General features: G+C 40.9%; 2 protein-coding genes across 3 annotated transcripts in view; one reads left to right on the top strand and one right to left on the bottom strand.

Annotated features, from left to right (window-relative positions):
* The window catches only part of NUDT21 (nudix hydrolase 21), a 15155-nt gene extending 12923 nt beyond the window's left edge, over positions 1-2232 (bottom strand). The window contains exon 1 of the mRNA XM_003416307.4: positions 1975-2232. Within this exon, the coding sequence (XP_003416355.1) occupies positions 1975-2090 (116 nt within the window). The 5' untranslated portion in view covers positions 2091-2232. The remainder of the gene's footprint in view (positions 1-1974) is intronic.
* The window catches only part of OGFOD1 (2-oxoglutarate and iron dependent oxygenase domain containing 1), a 23054-nt gene continuing 7861 nt past the window's right edge, over positions 2195-17387 (top strand). For both annotated transcript variants that reach the window (XM_003416306.4, XM_010596078.3), the window contains exons 1-5: positions 2195-2650; positions 4590-4735; positions 8117-8163; positions 9548-9648; positions 16852-16968. In XM_003416306.4, coding sequence (XP_003416354.1) covers positions 2497-2650; positions 4590-4735; positions 8117-8163; positions 9548-9648; positions 16852-16968 — 565 coding nt within the window. In that variant the 5' untranslated portion in view covers positions 2195-2496. The remainder of the gene's footprint in view (positions 2651-4589; positions 4736-8116; positions 8164-9547; positions 9649-16851; positions 16969-17387) is intronic.

Genomic DNA, 17387 nt, shown 5'->3' with positions numbered 1-17387 from the left:
AACATTTAGTTCTCACCACCTGAGGTTAGAAAGAATCAGGGATAGCCATAATATCTCCCCTGTAAAGCCACCTCCCGTATCAGTAAGCAGAAGTTATCATGATGAAATGTCAGAATTTTCAGCTATGAAATCGGAGTGCCAGCCCAGTCACACACATATCATGCCCATCATACAGTGTGCGCCCTAAAGCAGGGCCCCCATCATACGTCCTCACCACTGTAAGCCAGCACCGTGCACGGTGCCTAGAACAAAACATGCATTCGTGCAACATTTCCTTCAAAGAAAAAACACTGAGGGTGGAAGGAGAGGTTTGTTTTCAACTTAAAAGATCATTACACATTCATATGAACTGAGTTCATAGCACAATGATTATTCCTGAATAATGTATATTTGTATAGGGGAGAAAAGGTACTGTAAATGTATCAACTCATAACCTTAAAGCAGCAGCAATTACAACGTTTCACCTATTTAAAATTTCACCTAGCTTGCACACAACTATTTCCTCTAGTTAAAATTTTAAAAACTCTACATAATGGTTTGATGCAAATTGATTCGGATATTAAAGAAAATGAAGGAAAAACTGTAGGTCCTACTTCTGACTACCACTGAATGTAATCCAGAAGAGGTGCTTTCCACATTTTTAAAAAGAGAACACTTGCCTTTTCCCTTTCATGGGAATTTTGTGAAGATTTTTTTAAGTGATATAAAATTAAAACGCTATATTATATGTTAATGCAAAACTTAAATAGTAACTTATACATACACAACCATCAGCTACTTCCAAGTTTTATAAACCGAACATTTCTATTGTCTTCATGGCCAAGCCAGTACCTGATTTTCTAAGTAAAACAAGGATAACAGCCATTTTTTTTGCATTTCAAATTGCTTTTGGTTTTGTGGGAGAAACGTTCATTGATTTGAATATAAAACAGAGAAGGTTAAAATGTCTTACCAAAACACCAGTGTCAGTAAATCCTTGCACCTTGTAAAGACTGACCAACCGAAAGTGATTCCTATCTTCTCTCAGGGCCAGCACCACACTGTACACTGCCTCAAAAACAAACCCTCCGAGATGATTTAAAACGAACAGAAAATGCAGGACAACTTCTTTAGCAAAACACATTTCAAATGCAGATTACCTGCCACAGCAAGACTGTGTTTGAGACTGGCATTGAAATGCAACTCCTTGAAGTGCTTAATTAGAAAGGTGTTGAAATTAACACAGAGCCCGTCTGGGGCAACATCTTAGTCCCCTCCATGGTCTGAAACCCCAACCATAACAGCACCCACCCTCCCAAGCTGGGACCTACTAGGTGCCTGGATGCTGTCACTGCAACAGAGAAGACAGGTGAATGGTCAGGACCGGAAAGATAGCCATGAACAGATGAATGAAGTGTGGCCTACGAATAAGTGGAAATACTATACAGCAGTTAAAAAGCAAAAACTAGACTACGAATTATAGGTAAGGTCCCGAAACCTCATTGTTGAGAGAATAATAAACACTGCAAAAGTAATACTACAGTATACCGTTCATCCACCCACCGATAGCAATTAAAAAATACACAAAACTATACCATATACATGACGTGAAAGCATAAACCCTGGACCAGCAGGAAAAACATCAAATTTTGAAATTGGCTACCTCTGAGGAGGCGGGGAAGGATGAATTCAAGGCAAACTTCAGTTTACCTATAATGCTTTATTAATTGTATTCAAATAAAGACTGCAGCAAATACTACTGGACACAGGGGAAATGGAAAACCCTCCTGAACAGGACTCTAACCCTCGGGGTTGGAGGACTAGGACCGGGCCTGGAGGAACCAGAGCAGCGCGCGACCGCGAGCAGGAGGTGGGAGAGAGGCGTGAAGACAGCCGAGTGGGCAGGGGCGCGCCGGAAGAGAAGAGCAGTCCGCAGGAGCGCTCACGCGGAGGGGATGCCCGCGAAGGCCGGGCGTCGAGGCCGACCGCACTTACAGGTTGATGGTGCGCTCCAAGGTGAGGGGCTTCGTCTGCTGGATGTACTTGTTGCCGAACTGGTTGACGCCCCGGGGCCAGCCGGTCTGCGAGCGATTGGGCGGCACTACGGACATGCTGGCAGGCTCGGGCACCGGCGACGAGGGGAAAACGGGAGGCAGGGAAGACTTTCCCTGTGCGGGCAGCGGTTACAGGCGTCCCGCTCAGCAGCCGCCGCCCGCCATTAACAGGACAGTGCTAGAGGAAGGGTAAGCACGGCGGAAGTGCATGAGAGGCCTCCGGCGGCAGGAAGTAGAGAGGCGGTGGCCTGCCAGGCCCAGCGTCACTGGGCCAATCACCGGTGGGCTGGCCTCAATATCTGAAATTCTCATTGGTGCTACAAGTATAGGTCCCTCCTTCTCTCTTTTTCTATTTCCCATTGGGAGAAGCTGAGGAACATGGGAAGGGGCATTCTGGGAATTGTAGTCTCTTAGGAAAGGTGCTGCTTGATGTGTGTGGCGTGGGTCTGTACCCCAGGAGGAGATGAGTGGAAAACGGTCAGCGGAACCCGGCCCCGGCCGGGTAGGTAAGAAGGGAAAGAAGGCGGTGATGGCTGAATTTTCGGACGCTGTCACTGAGGAAGCTTTGAAAAAGCAAGTGGCTGAGACCTGGAGCCGCAGGACGCCGTTTAGTCACGGTAACCGTGTGCTTGTGAGGGAGGGACCTCCGCACAGGGACCTGGGGACTTTGAAAAAGTTCTGGAACTTGAGCTGAGCCCTGGGAAATGGGGCCAGAAGGGAAGAGGCTGTTGAAGAGAGTGTGACGTTGGCTACTTCCGACCCTCCTGTCTCGCCTGCGCTCCCTTTCATTCCAAGTTCAGTTTGACTTTAGAAACCAGCGAGAAGGAAGAAATGTAGGCCGGGAAGGAGAGGGCATACAGATTCGTTTTTGAACTCTGAAATCAGAGTTTACTGTTAGAATTCTCTGCACTGATTGTGCGTCGCTGGGTAATTGATTTAACTTTTCTAAGCTCAGTTTCTTGTTTTGTAAAATGGGATAATTAAGAATAGCATTTTCCTGGGAAAGCTGTTGAATGGAATTGATGAGCTAATGCATGTATGTATCTATGACTGTTTCCCGGAGTGAAGGCCAATAAACATTTGAATAAATACTTGAGTGGATTATGTGATGTTTCCTCTTCAGGTTGTCCCATGATAGCCTAGCTAGGGAATTGGTTGTGAGCTTCCAGATAGCAGGCACCTGAGTTTACTCCAGTTTACATGCTCATGGGTCGACTATGGAGCCCTGTTGGCGCAGTGGCAAAGAGGTTGGCTGCAAACCAGGCAGTTCGAATCCAACGGCCACTCCTTGGAAACCCTATGGGGCAGTTCTACTCTGTCCTGTAGGGCCGCTATGAGTCGGATTCGACTCGACAGCAACAGATTTTTGGTTTATCGTTCGACTGCAGAGGAACCTTGGTGGTGCAGTGGTTAAATTCTCAGCTGCTAACCAGAAGGTCAGAGATTGGAACCCACCAGCCGCTCTACAGGAGAAAAGATCTGACAATCTGCTCCCATGAAAATTACAGCCTAGGAAACCCAATGGGGCAGTTCTGCTCTGTTCTGTAGGGTCGCTGTGAGTCGGCATGGACTCCACCGCACACAACAGTTCGACTACATTCAGAAAACCAAATCCATTGTGGTCGAGTCAATTGCGACTCATAGTGACTCTATATAGTCTATATAAATAAGTCTGTTAACCAAGGGAAGGAACTAATCTGAACGATTCCAGCCCCGGCTGCAAATGTAACATTAGAGGATAAAAACTCTTGCTTAATGTGCCAGGCTTTTCCTTCTGAAGGATTTTTGTTTCAGTTGTTAAGTGACTTAAAGAGATGGATCCCAGGTGCTCTGGATGCATGTAGAAAGTGATAGCTCTGTTTTTAAAATGTAAGCTCTGTACTTTCAGAAACTTCTCATTTTCTTCATTTGTAGGGTAGGGGTAATGATTAAGTCCAGCTCAGAGTTGTTGAGATTAAATGAGATAATGAATGTATAGCACCACTCACTGTACCTGGTGTATGGTACGTGGTGGCATATACTCTACCCATTCAGAAGCAGTGGGTAAAATGTTGGGGTAGAAATCCAGGAACTGGAGGTTATACTTGACCTGATTAAAAAAAAAAAAAAGAGTATGTACCTTATAACTTCCCCCAACAGGAAATTGGGGAACAAAAAAGCAAGGTTGCCAGTCAGTATTGCTCCTCTCATTTTTAATTTGCTACTCTCACTTTTAAGCTTGGGGAAATAAGTTAAAAATTTTATCTAAAATACATTCAGTTAATAAACAATTGTTGAGCTAAAAAAAAGTCAAAAAAGAGCAAGAACCTTGGTTTTAGTGACATCATGTATACTCATCTTAATGAATATTTTAAGTGTGGTATCTCTACTTTTAAAAGTAGCATTTAGTGGATAAAGAAGAAAAAAGCTTATAGTTACCTTCCCATAAATTCTAGCTTTAGATAGTAGGTTCTCCAAAATTCATGACCATGCGCTTTTGTATTCTCTATGCAGTGACACTTGGGGGCAAAAATACAAAAGAGAAAAAGCCATAGATAAATGTTTTCCTCCCAACAGAAGCCATTGTCGTGGATGTGAACCCCTTTCTTCACTGTGTGATTCCAAACTTCATCCAAAGCCAAGACTTCCTGGAAGGACTTCAGAAGGAACTTTTGAACTTAGACTTCCATGAAAAATATAATGATTTATATAAGTTCCAGCAGGTATTTATGCCCATCACATTAGGTCTTCCACCTCAGAAATTCATTTTCCATAAAATCATTCAATACCTTTAGACTTGAGATTTTAGATTGTGTTTGCCTTGGGGGGCCCGTGCCTTGTCATTGGTTTTTAAAAAAAAAAAAAAAAACTTCATTTAACATAAGCTTACTATTAACTGTGTATGAGGTGCTATTTATTATATGGGAGTCTTTGACAGTTCCTGCTCTGTAAGACTTTAAAATCTAAAATAATAGGAGTGATAGTGGTTGTGACAGAGACAGTCAAAAAATATTTTAAACCAATAAGTAAGTTCATTTTAACCGAAGAGATTAAATACGTTTTGGGGAGTGGTATGATGAAGAGAGTTATACACTGGCAGATATTAACCATTTAAAAATCTAAGTTCGTATCTTTTTTTTTTAGGTGGCTTGATGTACTGCAGTATGCTCTGCGGTGTAGTATGTTCTGTGCAGAGTTAAAGTCATTATTTTTTGGTGAACAATTTAATTTGGCAGAAAAGACTTACCTAGAAATCAAGGCTGGTTTTTCTACTCCTAGAAGACAGGACCTGGTCTAGGTATAGATATAGGTCATTGGTTCCCCAGTTTGAGGGGGATAGCTCTCCCCAGCACATGGAGTACATCACTTTTGAAATTCCTTTATAAAACCTCAGGGACATAAGCACTTCAAGTCACAAAAAATAAAAATCAAAAAGATAATTTTGTTTTTCTTTGGATTTTCGCTTTGATTTCTTTTTATCTGATAGTACATAATGGGATTTCTCTCTTGCTTTTATTTTTTACTTTTACACTAGGAGCTGGTTTCTGTGCCAGCTGGTTATGTGCCCTGCGCCTCTGTCTATCTTTTGGGCCATGCACACTTTACTGAATTAGCCTGGTTAAATACATGAATGATGTGATTCTTGTAATTCAGAAAATCTAACGAAAATTCAACTCACTTTCATAGTAAGGATGCATATGTTAATTAAAAAGCACAGTTGTTTGCCTTTGTAATTATATCAGCTTTGGTAATAAGAGGCTTCTGATTGATTTAGGGTGTAGATGAAAATACTTGCCAAATATGAAGTCAGTGAGAGGCAAAATAATAAAAAGGGCCCTGAATGATTAAAAGAAGCAGCCATTACTTTTAGTTCACATTAGTGCTTGGTCGAACTCTGCTCTGAAGGATTTTTATTTTGTTGTGGGTTTTTTTTCACAGTACTCCATTTGGACTGGATCCCTTTACCCTAAGACAGTTACATAAAGCCTGTTTTCAGTCTTGTGTCCCTTCAAACCTTGTCTTTACCCCTTTTTTGTTGTGGTATGAGTTGACTTGATAATTGGGTCACTGACGTCTTCCAACCCCTCTAACCAATTTTGTCATTAGGAGTTGCCCAGTATTCTATGTTTTTTAAAATAAGCCATATTGAATATATACTTTATGCCGTGGAAGTGCTTTGTATTTATTAATTCATAACAATTAACATTCATAACATGAATATTTACATTCATAACATCTTCATAACCGTCTTATGGAGGAGGTACAGTACAATTCCTGTTTTACAGATGAGGGAACTACATCAGTCTTTCATTCTCTTGTGGATTATTCCCTTCAACATACAAAAAAGAGCTGTTCTTCTCATCTTAAGAAAAATAAATGCTGTCTTAGCCTAATTTCCTCTTTCAGCTAAAACTATTCCTCTTTTGCTCTTGACAGTAAAACTCCTTATAAAAGCTTTGTGTACTGTCTCAAATTCCTCTCCTCCCATTTCTCTGTTAAACCCATTTTAATCAGGCCTTCACTTCTACCACTTGATTGAAACTGTACTTGTGAAGGTCACTCAGAGTCTCCACATTGGTAAACCCAAGCTACCTTAATTTCACACTAGGATGATTCTACTAGCGTATTAACAACTTTCCCTGCTTCTACCCTTGCCCACCTACACAACCACAGCCATTGTGGTTTTGGTTTGTTTTTTTTTTTTTAACGTGGACAGGCTTAAGAGAATTGAAAACGCGCTCACATAAAAACGTATACACGAATGTTCAGAGTAGCATGATCCATAATAGCCAAAAAAGTGGAAACAACACAAATGTCCATCAATAGAAGAATGCATAAACAAATTGTAACATATCCATATACCAAAAAGCCAACCAAACCAAACCCATTGCTGTTCAGTTGATTCTGACTCATAGTGACCCTACAGAACAGTAGAATTGCCCCCATAGGTTTTCAAGAAGCAGCTGGTGGATTTGAACTGCCACCTTTGGTTGGCAGCCATAGCTCACCGTAGCTCTTAACCACTGCACCACCTATGAAAAGGACTGAAGCACTGATAGATGGCTGCAACATGGATGAACCTTTAAAGTATTATGTTAAATGAAAGAAGCCAAAAACAAAAAGCCACATATTATATGATTCCATTTATATGTAATGTCCAGAATAAGCCAAATCCATAAAGACAGAAAGTAGATTAGTAGTTGATGTGGGAAAATGGGGAGTTAATGAGTATGGGGTTTCCTTTTGGGGTGATAAAAATGTTCTGGAATTAGATAGAGGTGGTGATTTCACAACCTCGTGAATATACTAAAAACCACTGAATTGTACACTTCAAGATAGTTAAAATGGTGGGATTTGTGTTATGTGAATTTTTACTGAAAATAGAATTTAAATAGGCTCATGTTTCTCTGCTCAAAATCTCCAGTGGGTTCCTATTTCTTTAGTAAAAGCCAAAGTGCTTAGAATACCTCTAAGGCTTCTGTTACCTCTTTGGCCTCATCTGCTGCTCTTGCCCTCACTCTCTGTACTACCCACGTAGCCCCCTTGCTCTTTCTTGAATAGGCTAGGCCTGCTTTACACTCAGGGCTGTGAATCCTCTGCCTGGATATTCCTTTGGCATACTTCCCAACCTCCTTCAAGTCTTTGCTTTGCCTTAGTGAAGCCTAGCCTGATTATTTAAAATTGCCAACACCCACCCATTCTTATACTCCCAGTCCTTTTTTTTTTTTTTAATGCTTTTTATTGTGCTTTAAGTGAAAGTTTACAAATCACTCCCAGTCCCTTTTGTCCTGTTGGGTCTTTTTTTTGTTTTTCTGTGTACTCATCACCTTCTTGTATACTAATAACCTTTATTGTCTAGCTCCCTCAACAAGAATTTAAGCTCCACTGTAATAGCTAAAGTATTTGTTGACTTAGTGAGGCACAGCAAGGCTGAATATCTTGCCCAAGTCACACAGCTGCCAAGTGGAGGGATCATGTATCAAACATGGGCAGTTTGGCTTCAGAGTTCAGACTCTCAAACACAATGCCAGAGTACTCACAAAACTACTCTCTGTGTGTCTAATATATGAAAGAAATCCTTATTTTCTCTTTTCTTGATCAAGTCTGATGATTTAAAGAAGAGAAGAGAGCCTCACATCGCTGCTTTAAGGTAAGCAAGTAGCCATGTTTGTTGGGTGCCTAGCATGTGCCAGGCAGGGTAGTAAGCACTTAAAATGTTGTATAATCTTTCTTGACCTTATTATCCCTATTTTATAGAAGAAGAAATAGCCTCTAAAAAATTAAGTAATTTCTTCAAGGTTAATCAGTTGCCATCAAGTCAATTCCAACTCATGGCCACCCCATCTATTTGTTTTATAGTAGAACTGTGCTCCACAGGGTTTTCACTGGCAGATTTTTCAGTAGTAGATCACCAGGCCTTTCTTCCAAGGCACCTCTGCGTGGACATGAACCTCCATCGTTTCGGTTAGCAGCCGAGCATGCTAACCATTTGCACTACCCAGAGATTCCTCTTCAAGTTTACCTAACTAAAAACTGAGGGAGTTAGGATACATACCCAGGTCTGTCTGATTCCAGAGCCCAAGTTCTCAGTGATAAAATGTTCAACCTTGTTAGTAATCAAGGAAATACAAATTAACACTGGAGATACCAAATCTCTTTGTGTGCAATATTTGAAATAATATAAATCCTTTAAAAATATTTCTAGTTCACCAAGGGTAACATTTCAAAGTTGATTGGCTAAGTGTGTTATAAGTGATGTTAAAGAGATTTCTACACAGAGAACCACTTTAGCAGGTAAATGGAAATGCCCACCACCTTTTATTGGTATCCTGTTGGCATCAGAATTTCTGTGAAGGGTCTTACTGATTATCGTGCAGTTAGTTTAATAGTCATCATTATTGCAGTTTATAGCGTCACCAAGGTGTCCATTAAACGTGGTGCTAGTTACTCAGACGTGCTGAAAAACAGGTCTGAAAATCAGCAACTTTGAAATGGAATTTTAGTGTGACAAATTGTTAGGAAAAAAGCCAAACCACTGCCATGATAGGCCATACTATAAGTGTGTTGTTCCTAGTTGCTGCTGAGTTTATTCCGACTCATGGCGACCCCACGTATGCAGAGTAGAACTGCACTCTGTAGGGTTTTCAAGGCTGTCACCTTTCGGAAGCAGATAGCCAGGCCTTACTTCCAAGATGCCTCTGGGTGGGTTTGAACTGCCAACCTTTTGGTTAACCACTACACCACCATGGTTTCCTTTTGGTTCATAGTCCAGTGCTGAACCATTTGCACCACCCCGCAGACTCCTTACTCTAATTCAGGAGGAAGAAAATATTGAGAAAATAAGATGGACATTAAATATAGGTTTACATTTCTCTGCGAAAATTAGCCTTAAACTCTACAAGTTTAAACTGAGGAATGTTCTCAGGAATAGATCTCTTGAATAAAATGTGACTTGCAGAAAGAAATAGTTGTAGCACAGATCCAAGTAGAGCCCACAGTATGGTATAACAGTTATCTGTTATTTACATTTCTAGGAAAGTTCTATTTGAAGATTTCAGGGCCTGGCTTTCTGACATTTCTAATATTGACCTGGAATCTACCATTGATATGTCCTGTGCAAAGTATGAATACACAGGTAAGGAAAGATAGCCTCAGTGTAGCAAAATACTGGGCTGTATGTCCTTCCATAGCGCCAGGAGCCTCCTGATAAGCAAGATCTGAATTCAGACTATAGAAGTTGACAGCGTAAGCCACAATAGTTCATTCAACCACCCTGCCCCTCCCTTCTTTTCAGAGGTGTCACTGTCCCCAGTTTCGGATGCCTCCTTCCAGTTCCCTTTCTGAGCATATAAATGTCTTTTTTGAAAGCAACTAAGTTTGCTTTTCCACATAAAAGGAAAACTTTTTTTGATTTTACTAAATAAAATTTTAGATAGGGTTTACTGTCATACACTGTCCTAGGGAAGGACCAACTTTTTGAGGACAACTGGTGATACGTATGAAAAACCATATGGTATATCTTTTTAATTAGAAAAAAACTTCAAACTTAGAGAAAAGTGGCAAGCATAGTACAAATAATTGTTTTCATCTACTACTTGAGAGTAGGTTGCTGACACAATGCCCCATGACCCCTGCAAGTAATTCCTGCAAGGTTGTTCTTCTACATTGTAGTGATAAAAATAAAATAAAATAAAATAAACCCCCCTAATCAGGAAATTAGCATTGATACATTATTAACCTCTAACCCACAGGCCCTGTTCACCTTTCATCATTTGGTCCTTTAATAAAAACGCCCAGTCCAGGATGGCACATTGCATTTGACTGTCATGTCTCTTTAGTCTTCAACCCAGACCTAGTCCTCAGTCTTTCCTTGATTCTTATGATCTTGATGCTTCTCAAGGTTCATAGTTATTTTGTAAAACGTTCCTCAGTTTGAGTTTGTCTGATGTTGCCTCGTGATTAGATTTCTGTGTGCTTATTCCTAGTGATATTAACTTTGATCTCTTGATTAAGGTGATTTCTGTCAGGTTTTCTCACTATAAAGTTGTACTTTTTCCTTCTGGAAGTTAAGTATTTTGTGGGGAGATACTTTGACATTAGGTAAGTATCCCATTTCTCAGCAAACCGATTCCCATGTTCTAGCATCCACTAATGTTTCTTGCTGAATTATACTATAATGGTTCCAGGTAGTGATTTTTCTAATACGCCATTTCTTCTATGTATTGGTGTATGTTTTGCTGTGTATATTCTCAACAAAATTAAAACAAAAAACAATGATACTTAAAAATCAAGATCTGGTCTCTAGGTATCTTTGCTACTATTGGGGTGGCCTTTTAGTGGAAAGAGCTAGCAAATAGCGAATATATATAAACATGCACACATGTGTGCATGTACATACATTTACATGTATATGTGTATATATATGCATACATATGTACATACGTATATATACACACACGTACATACATAAAAAAAATTTTTTTTATATATATAAATATATATGTATAAACTGAGTTGACACTGATTCCTCCAATTCAAGTTTAATACCACAGGGTTCATTCTAGATTTCTTTTTTTCAGTATTTGTGATTCCCTTCTCTAACACTGAAAAACCTGGCTTTTATTACCTTCAATATATTTATTTATTGGAACGGTCCCTCCAGGTGTGATCAGTTACAGCTCCCTGCAGCTATTTCCTTCCTTCCCAACCCTTCATGAATGCCTGCCTTGCTCAGCCCCACCTGATGGCTTTTAGGAGTTTAGTTCAAGAAAACAATGGGGACAAGTACAAAAAGATCCATGTACAAGGACGTTCATTAGAGCATTCTTCGTAATAGCCAAGAAATGGAAACAATCAAAAATTGTTGTTGTTAGGTGCCGTCGAGTCAGTTCCGACTCATGGCGACCCTATGCGCAACAGAACGAAACACTGCCCAGTCCTGCGCCATCCTTACAATTGTTGTTATGCTTTAGCTCATTGTTGCAGCCACTGTGTCAATCCACCTCGTTGAGGGTCTTCCTCTTTTCCTCTGACCCTGTACTCTACCAAGCATGATGTCCTTCTCCAGGGTCTGATCCCTCCTGACAACATGTCCAAAGTATGTAAGAGGCAGTCTCGCCATCCTTGCCTCTAAGGAGCATTCTGGCCGCACTTCTTCCAAGACAGATGTGTTCGTTCTTTTGGCAGTCCATTCAATATTCTTCGCCAACACCACAATTCCAAGGCGTCAACTCTTCTTCAGTCTTCCTTATTCATTGTCCAGCTTTCACATGCATATGATGCGATTGAAGATACCATGGCTTGGGTCAGGCGCACCATAGTCTTCGGGGTGACATCTTTGCTCTTCAACGCTTTGAAGAGGTCCTCTGCAGCAGATTTGCCCAATGCAATGCGTCTTTTGATTTCTTGACTGCTGCTTCCATGGCTGTTGATTGTGGATCCAACTAAAATGAAATCCTTCACAACTTCAATCTTTTCTCCATTTATCATGATATTGCTTATTGGTCCAGTTGTGAGGATTTTTGTTTTCTTTATGTTGAGGTGTAATCCATACTGAAGGCTGTGGTCTTTGATCTTCATTAGTAAGTGCTTCAAGTCCTCTTCACTTTCAGCAAGCAAGACTGTGTCGTCTGCATATTGCAGGTTGTTAATGAGTCTTCCTCCAATCCTGATGCCCTGTTCTTCTTCGTATAGTCCAGCTTCTCGGATTATTTGTTCAGCATACAGATTAAATAGGTATGGTGAAAGAATACAACCCTGACGCACACCTTTCCTGACTTTAAACCAATCAGTATCCCCTTGTTCTGTCTGAACAACTGCCTCTTGATCTATGTAAAGGTTCCAGCACAATTAAGTGTTCTGGAATTCCCGTTATTCACAGTGTTATCCATAGTTTTTTATGATCCACACAGTCGAATGCCTTTGCATAGTCAATAAAACACAGGTAAACATTCTTCTGGTCTTTTCTGCTTTCAGCCAGGATCCATCTGACATCAGCAATGATATTCCTGGTTCCACGTCCTCTTCTGAAACCGGCCTGAATTTCTGGCAGTTCCCTGTCGATATACTGCTGCAGCCGTTTTTGAATGATCTTCAGCAAAATTTTGCTTGCGTGTGATATTAACGATATTGTTCTATAATTTCCACATTCGGTTGGGTCACCTTTCTCGGGAATAGGCATAAATATGGATCTCTTCCAGTCAGTTGGCCAGGAAGCTGTCTTCCATATTTCTTGGCATAGACGAGTGAGCACCTCCAGCACTGCATCTGTTTGTTGAAACATCTCAACTGGTATTCCATCAATTCCTGGAGCCTTGTTTTTCGCCAATGCCTTCAGAGCAGCTTGGACTTCTTCCTTCAGTACCATCGGTTCCTGATCATATGCCACCTCTTGAAATGGTTGAATATCGACTAATTCTTTTTGGTATAATGACTCTGTGTATTCCTTCCATCTTCTTTTGATGCTTCCTGTGTTGTTTAATATTTTCCCCGTGGAATCCTTCACTATTGACTTTTTTCTTCAGTTCTTTCAGCTTGAGAAACACCAAGTATGTTCTTCCCTTTTGGTTTTCCATCTCCAGCTCTTTGCACATGTCATTATAATACTTTGTCTTCTCAAGAGACCCTTTGAAATCTTCCGTTCAGTTCTTTAACTTCATCAATTCTTCCTTTTGCTTTAGCTGCTCGAAGCTCAAGAGCAAGTTTCAGAGTCTCCCCTGACATCCATCTTGGTCTTTTCTTTCTTCCCCGTCTTTTCAGTGACCTCCTGCTTTCTTCATGGATGATGTCCTTGATATCTTTCCACAACTCGTCTGGTCTTCAGTCACTAGTGTTCAGTGCATCAAATCTATTCTTCAGATGGTCTCTAAATTCAGGTGAGATATACTCAAGGTCATATTTTGGCTCTCGTGGACTTGCTCTGATTTTCTTCAGTTTCAGCTTGAATTTTCATAAGAGCAATTGATGGTCTGTTCCACAGTTGGCCCCTGGCCTTGTTCTGAGTGATGATATTGAGCTTTTCCATCGTCTCTTTCTACAGACGTAGTCAGTTTGATTTCTGTGTGTCCTATCTGGCGAGGTCTATGTGTATAGTTGCTATTTATGTTGGTGAAAGAAGGTATTTGCAATGAAGAAGTCATTGGTCTTGCAAAATTCTATCATTCGATCTCCGGCATTGTTTCTGTCACCACGGCTGTATTTTCCAACTACTGAGCCATCTTCTTTGTTTCCAACTTTCACATTCCAATTGCCAGTAATTATCAATGCATCTTGATTGCACGTTCGATCAATTTCAGACTGTAGCAGCTGATAAAAATCTTCTATTTCTTCATCTTTGGCCTTAGTGGTTGGTGCGTAAATTTGAATAATAGTCATATTAACTGGTCTTCGTTGTAGGCATATGGATATTATCCTATCACTGACAGCGTTGTACTTCAGGATAGATCTTGAAATGTTCTTTTTGACGATGAATGCAACACCATTCCTCTTCGAGTTGTCATTCCCATCGTAGTAGATTATATGACTGTCCAATTCAAAATGGCCAATACCAGTCCATTTCAGCTCACTAATGCCTAGGATATCGATGTTTATGCATTCCATTTCATTTTGACGATTTCCAACTTTCCTTCGTACCTTCCAGGTTCCGATTATTAATGGATGTTTACAGCTGTTTATTCTCATTTTGAGTCGTGCCACATCAGCAAATGAAGGTCCCGAAAACTTTACTCAATCCACGTCATTAAGGTCGACTCTAGTTTAAGGAGGCAGCATCCTCCCCAGTCATCATTTGAGTGCCTTCCAACCTGTGGGGCTCATCTTCCAGCACTATATCAGACAATGTTCCGCTGCTATTCATAAGGTTTTCACTGGCTAATTCTTTTCAGAAGCAGATTGCCGGGTCCTTCTTCCTAGTCTGTCTTAGTCTGGAAGCTCAGCTGAAACCTGTCCTCCATGGGTGACCCTGCTGTTATCTGAATACCAGTGGCATAGCTTCCAGCATCACAGCAACACACAAGCCCCCACAGTACGACAAACTGACAGAAACGTGGGGGAATCAAAAATAGGAAATGAATTAAAGGGAGAAGGGAAATATAAAAGCATAATTTGTTGTCATCTTTAAGGTTGTGTGTCAGCTTGGCTGGGCCATAATTCTCAGTGGTTTGGCAGTCGTTTGATGATGTGATCACTTCTGTGATGAGATTTGACATAATGTGATCACCTCCATGATGTGATCTGCTGTGAGTAGCCAGTCAGTTGAAAGGGAGTTTCCTTGGGGGTGTGGCCTGGATCCAATATAAATAGACTTTCTGGAGAGGCTCATGGGCTTTTGCTCACTCCGGATCCTGCAGCTGACTCCTGTTAGTTAGTCAAACCTTGGGACTTGAGCTAGCAGCTACCTGCATCTTGCTTGCCAATCTTGGGATTTGTTGGTCTTTGTAGCCTGTGAGCTAGAGCCCTGCTGTCTGACCTGCCAATCTTGGGTTCTCCAGCCCCTACAGCTAAGTGAATCAAAAGAAACCTCCAGCCTGACGTTTGCACTTGGGACATTCCAGCCTCTACAACCTCGTGAGCCATTTCGTTGATATAAATCTCTCTGTGTATATGTATTTGTACACATTACTGTTTGCTTCTGTAGAAAACTCAGCCTAAGACATGGGGTGACTGTGTTTTACATGTGGCAAGGACATGAATTTTGGGGGACCAAAGGGTGATATGTTATAGATTGAATTGTGTCCCCCCAAAATGTGGGTCAACTTGGCTAGGCCATGATTCCCAGTATTGTGTGATTGTCCACCATTTTGTCTCATGTGATTATCCTCTGTGTTGTAAATTCTACCTCTGTGATGTTAATGAGGCAGAATTAGAGGCAGTTATGTTAGTGAGACAGGACTCAATCTGCAGGAATAGATCCTGTTTTGAGTTAATCTCTTTTGAGATACAAAAGAATTGAGCAGACTTCATACCACGAAGAAAACAGTGTCGAGAGCAGAGCACATTTTTTGGACCAGGGGTCTCTGTGCCTGAGAAGCTTCTTGACCTGGGAAGATTGATGACAAGGATCTTCCCCCAGAACCAACAGAGAGAGAAAGCCTTCCCCTGGAGCTGGCACCCTGAATTCAGACTTCTAGCCTCCTAGACTGTGAGAGAATAAGTTTCTGTTTGTTAAAGCCATTCACTTGTGGTATTTCTATTATAGATAATTAAGACATCCATATAGTAGAATAACTATGCAGCCATTAAAAGTGATATCAAGTATATGCACTAATGTGGAAAGACACTGTATAATCAACAAATCAGGCCACAAAATAACCACTGTAGGATGGTCGTTTTTTAATTTTATTTTTGTTGTTCTTGATAATATACACAGCAAAACATACACCAATTTAATAGTTTCTACATGTACGGTTCAGCGACATTGATTCATGTTGTATAACCATTATCACTCTCCTTTTCTGAGTTGTTCCTCCCCCATTAACATACACTCACTGCTCCCTAAGGTTCCTATCTAATCTTTTGAGTTGCTATTTTCATTTGATCCCATACAGATAGTTCTTAAAAGAGCATAATGCTCAAGGTAAACATTTTTTACTAGTTAAACTAAACTATTGTTTGGTTGTAAGAAGACTTCAGGGAATAGTTCGGGTTTAAGGTTTAAAGATTATCTTAGGGCAATAATTTCAGGGATTCATCCAGCCCTCATGGCTTCAGAAAGTCTGGAGTTCATGAGAATTTGAAATTCTGTTCTTCATTTCCCCCCTTTTGATCAGTATTCTTCTATAGAATCTCTGAAAAAATTGTTCAGTAATGGTAGCCAGGCACCATCCACTCCTGGTCTCGTGGCAAAGGAAGCAGTTGTTCATGGAGGGAATTAGCCAGACATTCCATTTCCTCCTTCTATTCCTGACTCCTTCCTCTCTTACTCCAGGCAAACAGAGACCAATTTTTGTGCCTTAATGGCCACTTGCAACCTTTTAGGACTCCAGGAACTACGCAACATACTAGGAGGTAGAACAGAAGCCCTAAATACAATATTAAGCCAATTAACTGGAGTGTCCCATGAAACCATGACCCTAAACCTCCAAACCAAGGAGACTGTTTTTAGTGCACATATATGTAGAAAAAATACTGTTAGTAATTATCTCTGGGTCTGTAAATATGTGCTCTTTAGAGTTTTCTATATTGACCGAGTTTTATTTCTGTAATTACAAAAGAGGAGAAACAAGTGTCTTTGTAGAGCTGGAGGACATGAATGTCAGGTGGACTAACATTAAATGTAGAGTCAGACATCAGCTGCACACTGTGTGCACAGAGCTCTAAGGTGTGCTTTAAACTGTTGCAGATGCCCTGCTCTGCCATGACGATGAGCTGGAAGGGCGCCGGATCGCCTTCATTCTCTACCTGGTTCCTCCCTGGGACATGAGCTTGGGGGGCACCCTGGACCTGTACAGCGTTGATGGTAAGTTAAGTGCAAGCTCTTCGAAACCAGTGGCCACTTCTGAATTAAAACTGCGTTGATTCAGCATCACCATTCTTACACCCAATAGGTGTGCTCCTCAGAAGAGTACATTACAGTGACTACCTCAGGAAAAATTAATGCCAGCCCTGACAACCACCTCTCTGAGCTGTACTTAACATAATCACTACACCAGAGATAAATTAGATTGGATTTAAGATGAGGAATAATCAGAGCCGGCTTCTGAATACCGATCATAGAAGGGTAGAAAGCATGTAACACTGCCTATGGTTATGAGTCTGCCAGGACCAGTCCATTTGACAGGAAGTTTGGGTTTTCTGGAATGGTTTACACTGGAGGTTGATTCCAGAAAACTTTCAGCACATTGCTCAGCCCTCATCAATAATAGATGGATGATACAG

The sequence above is a fragment of the Loxodonta africana genome, chromosome 21 (genome assembly GCF_030014295.1).
Source record: "Loxodonta africana isolate mLoxAfr1 chromosome 21, mLoxAfr1.hap2, whole genome shotgun sequence".
In the NCBI taxonomy this organism is placed as follows: Eukaryota; Metazoa; Chordata; class Mammalia; order Proboscidea; family Elephantidae; genus Loxodonta; species Loxodonta africana.
Note: the sequence above shows the minus strand (reverse complement) of the source record. Positions and strands in the feature narration are given on the sequence as shown.